Genomic DNA, 14,836 nt, shown 5'->3' on the forward strand with positions numbered 1-14,836 from the left:
CTTTCATGAAGGAATATACCAACATGGGACACAGGCAGAAAATACCTACAAGTCATGTTGTAGCAAGACCCGCCTATTATCATGCAGTCATCAAAGAAACCAGCACTAAATCTAAACTGCACGTAGTATTCCATACTACACAAAAAAATTATGACATATTATTGAATGATCTACTATTCACTAGTCCAACCATTCGACGAAATATATTGTATTTACTTCTGTGATAAAACAGACGAATTAGAGGTATTGCTCAAACGGCAATTCAGGACATCGAATCATCATAAGCTTTTGGGGCGTGTTTCAGTAAAGAATGAAGAAACCCAACTTCATCTAAACATTGGCCTCACCGCAAGCGTAAAAAATTAGGCCTTCGATGGCACCCGGTATCGGACAAATTCTCCTACGCGGTGGATCAGGGCTACAGACAAAAGGGGACAGGACCCCCAAGAATGGTCAAAAACTGCCCTATCCACAAAAGGCGACAAGTTGACATATGACAATTACTACTTTGTACGTCCTATAAAAGACGAATTCGACTTTACGACGATAAGATGATTGGTGAATGCCAAGGAGATTTTCAGACTGGAAGGTCGACCATTGACCAGGTATTCAAGGTCAAAAATGTACTGGAAAAATGCTGGGAATTCAACACCGATGTCCATAAAGTAAACGCTGGCTTCAAGCAAGCACATGATAGTATTCACCGAAATGTACTGTAGAAAGTAATACTTGATTTGGAAACTCCTGAAAAACTGGTAAACCTTATCAGAATGGCAATATCTTGCACAACGCCGCACCTCAGGATCAAAAATGGACTCATAGGTGCGTTTGAGACAAATGTCAGGTTAAAAGAGGGAGATGAGCTGGCACCTCTACTATTCAATATGGCACTGAGGAGAATAATAGCAGCTGAACCAGAGGACGACCAATAACGAATCAGATACAATCATGAGTTGTACCAAATATTTGGCAACTCGGAAGTCTCGTTGTTGTTGTTTTTTCGTTTGTCCCCTGGGTTAAACAGAACCTGATATCACCAAAAACAGATGCTCCCACTCTGGATAGGAGTGTTCCTGAATTGCCTTCAGAACATCTAAGGGGGAAAGTTCGACCAAACTTGTGGGACTAGAGCACGTACACCGGCCACCATAGAACTTTTAAAGACTTAAAAAGGGGGTCAGAAGCAAGGGCATGTATTTTGCCCAGTAGGTGATGCAATGGCATAGTTTCTTTGAAAAATTGACAAGTATGGAAAAAATCTGTAATGATAGTAACCTCCTGCTCACCCATCCTGAAAGCCACCTTGATGGCCTGAAAGACAGCAAAGAGTTCAGCAGCCAAAACCGAACTGATGTTCAAGGAAAAACCTGAGACATGCGTCCCATCCGGACCAACCACCGCACAGGCAGACCCCTCACGCATGAACGCAGCATCAGACACAAGCACCAGAAAACCCCTTGATTTAGGGCGCACTGCCCCACGCAGCCCCCCAAATCATACGACAAGATAACCTGAATCTAACTGCAGGTTGCCGGAATAACATTGGGAATTACAGTATCAAACAAGCTGCGGAACGACTTATAGATCGAGGAGAGACCATTTTCAGCATTCAAGTTCTGAACCACGATATTGAGTTGAGTTTGTTTTCCAAATATTTTGGGGGATTCATAGTGGACGTAGTGGCATACTCTATAATGGGCCTTACCACAGATCTGTAGAGATTAATGCCTTACGGGGTGTGAGACCCCAAGAAAAACCAATTGAAAAATTAATCAACCTGTCTGTCCTTAAAGTTTTAGGAATAGTAGAGCTCAAGTGGTCGCCCCTGCCTAAAAAAGTGATGGATTTGACATGAACAAGGGTAAGAGTATTGATTTTAATGAGCAGGGGTTTTGCCCTGCTTTTCTTGAAGGATATAGATTGGGATATCATTGATGCAAGCCGACGTAGATTTGCCTACCGAATAGGCATAGCAATTAGCAGGCAGAACTTTGTATTCATCAATGAAATTTTTAATACGAACCTGGATCATGGAGTTAAGCAGTTTGGCAAACACTTTAATGAGAGCAATAGGGCGGTAACTGGTTTAAATTTCTGGGTCCTTAAGTGTTTTTGGGATGGATACCATCCGAATAATAAACCAGCCCTCTGAAGGGCTCAACCAATCTGATGAGGTTAATCCCCTGTAGCAGTACAGTGAATGTTTCTGGCGCCAACCAACGTATATGTTGATAAGTGATATTATCCTTACCGTCAGCACTTCTAGGAGAAGAGTTGAAAACCAGTGGCATACTTGAGGATATCCAGAAAAGAAGGAGAAGGGGGTTTTTCTTAGGATCCCAACATGGAGACTTGTCGCTGAGGTAACCACGAAAACTCTTAATGGATTTCTAGAAGAACTTGACATCTTTCATCACAGAGAAGTCAGACCAAATTTCAAACTAACGCTCCCGCTTCGCTTCAGCAACAGCCATCTTCCACAGACGCTTGACCTCCTCAAATACGAGAAAATTTGCGGAGCTGGATCTAGCCTCGAATCGCCTATACGTGATTTGTTTCCTTGTAAAGTATAATTTAAGCTCCGGGGCCTACCACGCCTTCAGCTGGCCCATGTGATTAGTGCAAGGTCTAGTTGTATTAGCAAGGGTTGAAAAAAAGTGGGCATTCCATTGTCAAGAAAATTAAATGAGGAGTTGAGGAAGTCTCAAAGTTAATAAAACTTCGGAAGTTGCAATGAGCTGGCCATGTTCAACGTGTGGACGATACCCGGATACGTAAAAGGGAGACCCCGAAAACGCTGAGCTGATTCCGTTGGCGAAGACACCGTATCGCTTATCAGATTTCAAAATTGAAGGACGCAATAGATAGTTGGAGAAAGGACATCCTGAAGAGCAAGGCCCAAAATAAGCTGTAGAGCCTCGATGAACCTGCATTTCCAGGACTATGTAGACGCCGGCGAAGATACCAACAATAAACCATTCTACAACGAAAAATCGAGCGAATCACAATGTTCCAGCTATAGATTAGATTAAGACCATCATCTACTCCTCCAACGGATTAGGCCCCTCCAGCAATCACGCAACGCTTCGGCCATGACTTCCCTCGCTCAATTGTACCATCACATTGCACCACGAATTGAGGGTTACTTCACTGGTGAGACTCTAATTCGTCTCCTTCATAATTGTCAGGAAGTGCAAAGTGTAGTCCTCACCCTCATTGCATTGACGTTTACAAAACAAAAATCTGACACATTTAAAACTACTGAAGCAGGAAATACTCGCGAATTTAGCAACGAAGTCGAGCATTTCAATGATCCTATTGGAGATTCCAAGCCTTTTGTTCGAGACGTCCTTTGAGACCCCAAGACGTTCCCAACTCTTGAAGCTCTCGCCGGAACATTCCTCTCGGACAATCTACTCAAACCATTGCAAAAATATTTTACAACGCTCTGTAAACCTACTCGCTACTGGGAGAATTTCCCGGGGGATTTTCTCAATAACCTACCACTGGTCATCACCATCAATACCCTTCCGACACTTTTTTAACTACGCAATACCGCACTAAGTCACTAGGTGTCAAGCAGTTAAGCTTCAGGGAGTCACTTAGTGCCAGTAGTGGTTGAAACCCAGCATCAGCCGATACATATTGTGGTAACCCAAAAATAATAAATGTCATCTAAAAAGATGCATGTCTCCAATCTACTCTTTTGTGGAGCGTGGAGTCTCCAGGCAGTTTCTTTGTTTTTATTGTATTTCCCCCTGAGACTACGCATTGGTTTCGTTATCACCACACTTAACGCTGTACAGCTAAAAAGCTCCAAATAGTAAAGCAAGCACCAAGCGAAGCACAAACATCCATGACAACTGGAATACGAACCCAGCGTATCACGGTTGCGAGCCTGACGCTCAACCCCCTAAATCATCGCGCTGTCGTTGGATAGTTTAACAACTTCCCTAAACAAATCACATCTCCTCAGGAGAACAAGAACATGTTTTTTGCCAAAGGATTCAAACCAATCAGAGAAGTTCCCAACTAATTCCATTAATTGCGTTTGTAGAATTTTTAAAGGATTTTTTTTTTTTGTTGATTTGGTTTCCCAAAAACTCAGGATTAGGAAGCTGCCGAATTTCGACAATTTAAGTTCATTTTGGGTCTACCGTGCTTTGTAGGAATGACTGGATAAGACGCTGTAGGAAATTTTTTTATTTAGAGATTGAGGAGTGCTAAGTCCGCATCGACTTAATGCCGGACCGGACCAAATAGAGACCAAGTTACTCTCACTCTTTTTGGACCACAGACCCCTCTTTTTTGGACACAAAAATTTTCTAACTCCGGTCAATCTTTAGTCTGAAGTGTGAGCGAATTCACGCTCGATATAATTCGCACCCATGTTGTGGTTTGCGAATTATAATAAGGAGCGTACCTGCCACCTCCCACCTGCGAACCGCTTTAATCACCCTGCTCCCAAAGCAGAGATGATGCAACGTCTGATGAGTTACCTATGCCCTAGTACGAAACCGTAAGCCGTCTTGGTCCCTTTTTAAAGCTCTAGGAATCTTTTGATCCTTTTTGACACTTCGTTACCAAATCACATCTCTGTGATACTCGTAATATCCGCGTAGTCACATGCACAAAAATTTGCGGAAACCTTTACCGGAAATAACTTGATAAGCAAATGAAGCCAAAAAACGACCCCCAAGGACACTGTAACATAAGATACCCTTCGAAAACCTAATAATCCCAAAATTAATGTTACTATCCTAAACCCTTCCCCAAAGTAAATATCTACTCACCAGAACTAGGTCGATCACTATACCGAGTGCAATAGACCCATGCCGGCCAAACTACAGGTCCACCGCTTCCATTGTTCACGCTGCCACCACTGCTGCTTCCACTCTCCGTCGTTGATCCACCCGAATTCGAAGCAGCCGCGGGGGTTGAAGAACTTGAAGGTGATGTAGCCGTGCAAGTGGAACTAGACTGGGACGACGACACAGCCGTCGCTACATTGAAATTAGGGCTAGACGATGCAGAACTTGGTGACGTGGCCGTCGGTACTGGATCAATGGATGTTCTTAAATTCACTGAAGGGGTTGAAATTGCACTATTACTATTTACACTTGATCCCGCTAGGAGCGAACTGGTCAAATCAATGGGAGCACCGTGTTTTTCACTGTTCGTTCGATTCGAAGTCCTGCGACCATTATGGGATGATTTACCACCACCGGCACTTTGTCCAGCTGCTCGTTTTAAAATCGGGTCGGTTATCCTTCGGCCAAAGTCTGCTTTAAGGATATTGTCTATGCTGAATTTCAGGTTTCTTTCGTTTAAATTGTTGTTTAGAAGCTGATGGGGTAACAGAGGGTGGTTGTGGTGCTGATGAAATTGATTAAGAGATGAAGGTGGTGACTGCGATAGCTCCCTCGAAGAAGACAGCCCGAAGGCAGTCAGTCTACTCAAGGCTGATTCCTCGCAAGTAAGTTGTGATGAGATTTTGGAAATAGCATTCAGGTGCGACTGGATTCCTCCAAAGCTAGAAAAGGTATTTGCATTTTCCGGTGGCCTGAATCCTACTTTGCACATATCAGGACTCAGGGCTCCATGGTGTAGCTGGAATGCACTCGCGCGAGCAACAGCCATGAACTGCATCTGCTGCTTCATCAACTGCTCCGCGTAGAGGTGGGATTTCCGTAAGAACTCTTCTTGCAGCCGAGTTGGACTCGGCCTTATAATAGATCCTGCCTGCATACCCAGACTTGAAGGACTGGACAACAGTCCTGGATCACCACTTTCCCTAATCGAATTAGAGTCACTGCTAGCATCATCGTTGCACAACGGCTCTGATCCACCTCTAACCCGGTTATCCTCTGATAAACTCGATAAGTTGTCCCCGCTCTCGCATTCATCAATCCCTTGATCATGATCGTTGCCTGTTCCACTGAACCTGCTTCGCTTGGATACCGACCCGGTGGCAGCACTTCCATTGTCACAACATTCTTCCTGACCTACAGAAAGTTCACTGTCATCACTACAACAACTCATACGGTCATTGATCTTATCACAGTTGTCCCGATTGTGATCGTGTTCCATATGCGAAAAACTACGCGTCCGTCGGCTTTCCTGATCAATTAAGACGCTAGAATCCATCCGGATTGGAGAATTGCCGCAATTCCGGCTATAGGAGCTTCCGGCACTGCTAATCCTGGGGCTGGTCACTTCATGGTGACGCTCGAGCAAGAGACTGTCAGACTGCCCCAGACCAACCCCAAGAGACGAAGGTGGCGATCCTGATCCTGTCGAGGAAGGCCGATCATTACAATACATGGGAATCGGCAAAACGAGCGGAAGCAAAGGGATCGGGCGTGTGGTCAATGTCGTCATTGGATGCAAGATTCTGGGTACAGTGAAGCTAGAAGAACTGCGATCTCAGTAGACGATAAGTGTCGTTACAATATCATAACTACGCTACTAGACACTCTAGTTACTCGGAAACTTCGTCACTTGTCTCACTTAGCCAACTTCCGGTAACGTGGGTAAACCAAGAACAATCACTGTTTTTGAACGCCTCAAATGGAGCCGAACCCCGCAGCAGAGACACACACCGTCATTCACTTCACCACGTCGTTTCAAGTCAGACCACGTCGTAGAACTGAGCCCCAACTGTCTCGATTGAATACAACGCGGGAGGCGGGCCCAGCCCCAATTTGCACTAAAATGCCCGCACCATAAGCACCTCCCCCATTCGCAACTCAATCGACATCAACCGGCCGAGCCAGGGGGCGGAGCTTCCGAACTTGTTCTCTTATCAGACACATGGCAACTCCCTTGGAAATTCTCACTCGTGATTGGCGGACGTAAATACCAAGGTAGGGTCGTGGCAAGCATATATAACGCACACAAACACGAGCCATCTTATATCTGAAAATAAAGATTTCCGGAAGGGATTTCGCTCGGCATGTGCATGTCAGATTCGTTTCCCCTGACGACTCTCAAGGGTTGGAATGGAGTCCGGTTGGAAGGATAAATCACGGCTTGAGTACATAGAACCAGTTCACATGCCGAACTCTAGCTGCTCTCCTCACTCAGCCAAGAAACAGTCTCCGTCGTTATCTACACATTCTACAATCTGAGCTTTCCAGATACTTTGAATAAATACCGAAAGCGAGAAAACATCTGCTGAAATAATTTCAGGAAGCCACGAACGGGAGAAACAGGCCGATATGTACTTGGAGATACTTTCCCGGGTTCCCTTTGTTTGGCTGCGTGGTCTCTGGTGTGTGTATCTTTCGTGTGCGAACGCTCAGATACTTCTCTCTTTTCTCCGCAGCTTGCAGATGCGCTCGCGGGTTGCGGTTAATGCTTCGCCCTACGGTGTGTGCACTCAACGTGAAAAGGAGGTTCGATAAAAAGGTGATGAGTTTGTTTCTTCTTTTGTGTGGTATTTCCATTCTTTTATTGTCGCGTTTGGTTGTTTTTCTGGGTTTTGTCTTGTTTTCTTCGTGCACTGAGAACAATCTTCTTTGGATTAATGCATTACGTGATGTGGATGTGATGTGTTTGTATGGCGGTGCACGATACGCACGGCTGCGTATTTTTTTACTTTATCTGCTTCACATATTAATTTTTTTTTCCATTGGGTTCTTTTGTGGATTGGAGAGGCTTTTTGACGATGATGCTTTAGTTGTGATGTGTTAATTCGATTAGCGAGGTTTTGACGTACATGTTGATATTGCAATGGCATTTAAGTTAGCTTTTCACAAGCGTGAACAATGGGGGTGAATAGGTCATGTGAGATACAGATTATACTGCATAAATGAAGTCTCAAATCAAACGAAGTTTACACAGCAATCTATCTGCGATTGAAAACTTGAGGGAGTATTTAACTGTTTTTCGAAAGTCCACGATGTTCAGTCCGAATTAATTGGCCAAAAGAAATAAGTTTCCATTGTTTAATGAAAAGCTTATTAGAATTAATAAGTAAAAAAGAAAGGAGTAATTTGGTTGAGCGTCAGCATCTCGATCTCGTTGTTCCGTAACTTTAAGCAGGAACTAGAACGGGCATATCTAAATGTCAAAGTCTAGGCAAACATAAGGCCCAAACATAACAACAAAGTGACTGCGTCCGTTCGCAGTAAGAGAGATGTCAAATGAAGTTCATTACACGGGCTTGTATGAGACATTATATAATAAATTCGGAAAATCGAACTTTTTCGATGCGTGAGAGAGAGTTTGTTGCGTCATTTGCAACATGGCGGCACTTTTCGTTTTCGGCTGTTAGATTTGAATGGGATTAATTAGCATGAATTCGTTCCATTCATCAAAATTGAATTTAAGCCGGAGGTAAGTGCACTCTTGGGGACACCAATTGCATGATTTAATTAACATAAAAAATGCATGTAGGTCGATTTTCCGCGCACAAATTCGCGGCATTGCAAATAATATTCACGTTTATTCAATTGCCGAATGCATCTTGCTACTGGTTTGTCTGTGCCGCCCGTTTTTGAAGCATCGACCCATCCTTCGGCTTCGATAGCCTGAGCTGCAAATAGCGATTTCCCTGGAGGCATGTTTTGACCGAAGGCGGTTTGATCGGAAGCTGTTTGCTGCCCGAAGGCAGGTGTTTACCCCTAAGTAAGAATTTTGCCTCTGCAGGTGGCGCTGGCTGGAGCTTGGGGCAAGAGCCACTTTCTACCTAGGCCAGGATGTACCGTCTACGGCCACATCTTAATCCCTGCAACCTTTCAGCCCTCGCACGGTAATCACACCTTGGATTGGGGTTTTGTTTACCGCTTAGTTTCAGATGCCACTTATGATTCCCTAGATGACCTTCCCTACTGAACTTCTTCACCACGACACCCGTAAACGGAAATTTCATCGCATTAGTACAACAACCCTGTTCAGAGTTATCTGAAGTCTACTTCAGATGCATCGCCTTTTTTCTATCGTAGAGACAATGCGCTTTATTGGCTAAAATGTCTATACAGATTAGTCTATAGAAATTAGTCCTGCGATGTTACTCGTCCGATATCACTCCTAGACTATCATGAATGAAATGCCCATCGTGAACGGTGCTCTGCGGTGGCGGCGAGGAAGATGGGGCGGCAACCCTATCGGCCAAACCAAAACCAAGTGGTCGAGGAGAACCTCCATAGTGGTGGCACCGGGAGACGCTGTAATCACTTTGGTTTGCCGGCCGTGATTCAGTAGACGATTGCTCCAAAGGCCTAATCAGGGCGATCAGACCCGAGTCTGCACGGGGACTTATCTGAAGTGGCAAATTGGTCACGAAACCTTCCCAGGGGTATACTGGTACCATGGGAACCGGGATAGCCCCTGGGCTCTCATACTTCGGGTGAACTCCCGTTGTATGTGAGTACAGCTCGGTTGTTTGCGGTTGGCCCCCCTAGTGGGAGTTCCATGGTGGTTGTAGTTATGCTCAAGCGACAAGAGACCTTCGGGCGTCGACGTGGTGTTGCGTATCAACACGGGTGCCGTACTCCATAGTTCGGTAGAGATTTAGGTAATTCTTGCATCCACTAGTATGAATGCTAAGCCATGCACTTGGTATAGACTGGTACCGTTGTTGCTTGTCTCAGCGGGGCTCTGATTGTGGTCACAAAATCAATCCGTATCTTAAGAGGACCGTAGGATTAAGTCTCACGACAGGTGCCTACGTAAAACACCATGGGCTTCACTGCCCATCGTGAACATACCTCTTAGGACCTTCCAAAGGCTTACTCGTAGCTTGTGTCATTTTTACAATAAGGAAATTTTTCCACTGCTGAACAACATCTGGATTTCGGAGAAGCCGGTATTGAATTTGAGGGCAAGTCTCTATTCGCCTGCGCGCAAACTTAGAATCGCCATGCAAGCGAAGATAAGAGCCACCAGATGTTTTCGAAGCCACTGTCAGTACCACTTTTTACGCACATTTCCAAATCTACTGCTGATTGCGATATGTTTGATCTGATTAGATATTGCCGGTCAGAAGAAATTTAACTGATAGGCCCCTTCCTCCAACAATCTGCTACCAATGACGAACAGATGAAAGTTGCTAAGTTTGAGGGAAGATTTGGGACTGGGGCGGAAAATTTTCTGAGCCCAGGGCACGATTTCCTTAATTCGTGGAAAGTTTCTGAACTCAGGATGGTGTTCGCAAGGCGAGAGCTGGTGTGTTGGAGGTACAAGGAGCGGATTTTGCTTCGAATTGATAGGTCGAGATCGTATATCTCGGCCTTTAGAGTGTCAAAATGTGGCGAGAATCTGATTCTGAAGAGTCTTCGCCGAAGTGTTTTCTTCATTTTGATATCTTCTAGGATATCATTAGGAAGTGAGATGAGGTTTTTATACCCGAGGGTCTGCTGTGGGATAAGCTCATCGCATGAACATGAGTTAAGTGAGACGGTCGACAGCTTCGTAGATTGCGGTGTTAGTGATTTGAAGGAAGGTTGGGAACTCAATGCTGATGAGTTCCTTGCTTATGTGGCGATTGATGCATTTCCAGTTCGTTTATTGAAATCCGGTACTGAGCGAGGAGGAGGGTTTTTGACCCTTCCTGGCAATTTGCAGTCGAGTATGACCGCGTCATGGTCACTAAGTCTAGAGGTGATTTCTAGGAACGGGAAGGCGTTCGGATTTGGGACGGTGGTGATGTTGGAGGGGATGAGGAAGTGGTCCAAGTAGGAGTGATAGTTGAAACGGAAGAAGGTTGGTAGTGCGGGACTAGAGTGCGATAAGTTGCGGGCTGACGATGGTGAGGTGAGCCACCTGTGGAATTGGTGATCATTGAAGTGTGGGTTTTGGTCGTGCCATGAGGGGTGTTTAGCGTCCAAGTCTCCGCCTACGACGAGAGCCCAGGCTTTGGCTACTTCGCGGATTTGGTTTGAGCAAAAGGACAAAAACTTGGATAGATCAGAAGGATCAAGGATTTGATGTGGGCAGTAGATCGCTGTAATGAATACCGTAGTAGAATCGGCATTGATCGAGACCAGAATGACTTCAATAGATTTGAAGTAGCCCACGGGGGGGGAAGTGCTGTGTCGATAGGAATTTATCGGCGATGAGCACAGCGGTTCCGCCCGTGATAGTGTAGCCGAGCTGAAGAGGCTGGAAGTGATCTGTTCTGAACAGATTATAATTTGGGAAAGATGGCTTGTGCTCCTTAAGGAATAACTCGAATTCGGAGTTGTGGAGGTCGAGTGGATGCACGTGGCGTCTGCGTGTGACACCGGTTGGGGTACGAAAAAGGGAGTATCGATGGGGCGTCGTGCCCGCCCCGGCGCTGGTTGAGGTTGGAGTAAACGCTGGAGTAGAGTCCTTTCTACTCCACTGCGCACTCGGCCGGATCCAAGTTGGGTCGTCCAAAGAGTTAACAATGATATAGGAAACGTCAACAGTTGGCTTTTTAGATTAATTAGGTAATAAAATTAACTAGCAACTAAGGTCTGGATTCAGGTATTTAAGGACAAGCTTGACCATAAACAGTTCAGACAAAAACTCACAATTGGTCCTCGAAATACCGATATATGAGGGATAAAAGAAATAAAATTTGTTTTTTTTGTTTCGTTCAAACATCAGTAGAGTACGAACTACCGAGAGTTTCGTAGTGGTTGTTTTTGTATTCAATTGTGTCATCTGATATGGGAAATGAAAAATGGCTACCATAAACAGGAACATTAGAAAAGTTAGAAAGAGTTTGTTGAATGTGTCGGGTATTTTGTTGGATTAATTGGAGGAGATGTTGGGAGAAGAAGAAAGGAAAACAAAAAGGGAGGGTGTTAGGATTTGGATCGGTCGGAGAGAAACCCATGGAGCACAAGACAGTCTGCTGAAAGAGTTCATGTTCGAAGACCCACGAGAGGATACTCTTGCAATGAGAATGCCTCCTAAGGCTTTCAAACAGTTGCTGCAACTTGTTAACACCATTGATTCGACATGAGGACACTTTAATGGGGGATGCCATAAACCCAAGACCTTGCCACTGGCAACAATTTCCGTACTCTTCAGAATATGTACTGGGTCTCAAAACCGTGGATTTCCAACTTTATTTCTGACGTTTGTGATGCTATTTATGTATGCCTACAAGATTCTTTATCTTCTTTTTCTACTATAGATATTGCACTTTTAGACTTTCCGGGCTGGATCATCCTCATTCATACAGATCAAGTGACCCGCCCACCGTAACCTATTGAGCCCGATTTTATCCACAACCTGTCGGTCATGGTATCGCTCATAGATTTCGTCGTTATGTAGTCTGCGGAATCGTCCATCCTCATGTAGGGGCCAAAAATTCTTCGGAGGATTCTTCTCTCAAACGCGGCCAAGAGTTCGCAATCCTTCTTCCTAAGAACCCAAGTCTCCGAGGAACACATAAGGAAGAGATCATTGTCTTGTACTGTAAGAGCTGTGACCCTATGGTGAGACGTTTCGAGCGACACAGGTTTTGTAAGCTGAGTTAGGCTCTGTTGGCTGTCAAATACCGTGCGCAGATTTCATCGTCATATCTGTTATCGGTTCTATTTCTTCTATGTTTGGTGGTGGCAGCATTTGTGAGTCGTCTTCAGTTGACGCCACCTCGAACTCGCCGATATTTTGGTTGTTGAGCAGTTCATCAAAATACTCAACCCATCGCTCCAATATACCCATTCTGTCGGAAATCAAATTTCCCTCTTTGTCTCGTCAGGATGAGCATCGATGTGTATGAGGTTTCATCCTGCTGACTTGTCGGTAGAACTTGCGCACCTGGTGCGGCTACTCCCTGTACTTTTCGAGTTCACAAACTTGTTGGTTCTCCCAAGCTTCCTTTTTCCGTCTGTGAAGTCACTTCTCCGCTCGACGGAATTCGTGATTAATCTCTGCGCGTGCCCGCGTTCTTTGAGAATGCAACAATACTCGGTATGCAGCATTCTTCCGTTCCGTAGCTAGCTTATATTGATCGTCAAACCAACCTCCTTTTGCGGCTGGGGCCAAGTATGTTTGTGGCCGTATCCATAATAACGTTCTTCAGGTGATTGTGAAGATCATTTGTTAATGCTTCATCTCCAGGTCCTCTGTTGACTGCGGTTATTGCGGCATCCACGGCATCACGTATCGTCTGAATACGGATTCCTTCCCTACTTGGCTGTTAAAATCCCCAAGTATGATTTTGATATCATATCTGGGACAGGTTTCGAGGGTTCGTTCTACTGCCTCGTAGAAGGTATTTTTCTCCGACTCTGCAGTCTCCTCTGTAGGGGCGTGAACGTTAATTAGGCTTATATTTCTAAACTTGCCTCGCAAGCGCAGAGTGCATAGCCGTTCGCTTATGTTTTCAAAGCCGATAACAGCAGGTTTCATTTTTTGGCTGACTAAGAAACCTACTCCGAGCACATGGTCCACTGGATGACCGCTATAATATATGGTGTAGCGGCTCTTCTCCAGGAAACCGGTCCCTGTCCATTGCATCTCTTGTAACACTGTTTTATCAGCCCTATATTGGAACAGGGTATCGGCTAGCTGCTCATCAGTTTTATCTCTGTACAGGGAGCGCACGTTGCATGAGAAAATGCGCAAATCGTTAATCCGTTGTCGTTGCCGGGTTCGTCATCGTAAGATCTACCCTGTCCGAGGCTCCTTTCGTGGCTTCGTAACATCGGTTTTCCGTGTAGGGTTGTCAGCCCTACCCAACCCCCAACCTGGAGGACCAGTTGGTACAATTTGTCCCGTTTTTAGGCGCGGGAGACTCGCCTTCATCCTTCTCCGTCTGGAGGTGGAGATAGGGTTTGGTAGTAGAGCTGTTGGTGTTGGTTCAGCAGGCATTTCCCAGGTTTTATGCTCCATCGTGGGTACCAATCCACGTTTCACCCTGGGACCTATACTGCCCTTTGACCACCTTTGAATTTTTATCTATAAAACCATTTATTTGCTTTTTTCCGATGGGGGTCATTTTGGACCCACGACACCAATTACATAGCTAAAAATATCGCCACTAGTTAAAGGTTGAGCTTATCAGTAAAAAATAAAAGGGGAAATGTGAGCAATTTTCGGTAGAGGTTGAATGTAAAAAAGAATAGATAACTTTCCAAGAAGGCGCGACGGGGAAATTGGTTAAATATTTGCATTTTTTACATCTAAGATCACGCGACTGGTGCATTTGAAAAAAGAGATCGCACATTACCCGACCCAGAAGAGTAGTCCATTTTACGTTGCCGAAGTCGTTTCCGTTTGATCCGCCCAATCCGGGGCTGTATTCTGGAATAATAATAAAAAACTTGTTGTTTCTTTTTCGTTGGTGTGGATATTTATTCTTGCAAAAACCGATATTTCGGGAACCACTTGTTCCCTTCATCAGCGCTATTCTGGGTTTCTGGACACGTTGATATTTTCCGAAAAAGCATTGTCAACGCTTTGCTCAAGCCCCTAACAGGGGGGTTGGTCTGGATACCTTTTTTCTGCTTTAAGCGCGGAAGGCTCGCCTTCGCCCTACTCCGTTTGCTATTTGATGGCAAAACCCCTAGTGGTTACCGCGTGAAGGTGGAAGTAGGATTCGATAGCAGAGCTGCCAATGTTAAAATACGGGATATAGCGTAGCGGAGAAGTTTCCCAATGTGCTAGCCGTGTACCGGATAACGTTGTCATCCTGCGATCCTTACTATCATTTGAGAGAGGAAAGCTTGACTCAAACCAGCTCCTGGATCAAGGGCACTGATTTCTGCATGATTTGAAGTTACTTCTTCTACTTGCTCGAGGGAATCATGGGGCGATTCACTTGGCACAGTATGCCAGTAGGCGGTCGATCAGTCGCGTAATTCATAAGAAGACACTATCACACGGGATATCTAAAATTCAGCGCCTTATA

General features: G+C 45.0%; 1 protein-coding gene across 1 annotated transcript in view; it reads right to left on the reverse strand.

Annotated features, from left to right (window-relative positions):
• The window catches only part of LOC119646908 (homeobox protein invected), a 228,334-nt gene extending 221,705 nt beyond the window's left edge, over nt 1-6,629 (reverse strand). The window contains exon 1 of the mRNA XM_038047578.1: nt 4,794-6,629. Within this exon, the coding sequence (XP_037903506.1) occupies nt 4,794-6,381 (1,588 nt within the window). The 5' untranslated portion in view covers nt 6,382-6,629. The remainder of the gene's footprint in view (nt 1-4,793) is intronic.
• Nucleotides 6,630-14,836: the final 8,207 nt, after the last annotated feature.

This window comes from Hermetia illucens, chromosome 1 (assembly GCF_905115235.1).
Source record: "Hermetia illucens chromosome 1, iHerIll2.2.curated.20191125, whole genome shotgun sequence".
In the NCBI taxonomy this organism is placed as follows: Eukaryota; Metazoa; Arthropoda; class Insecta; order Diptera; family Stratiomyidae; genus Hermetia; species Hermetia illucens.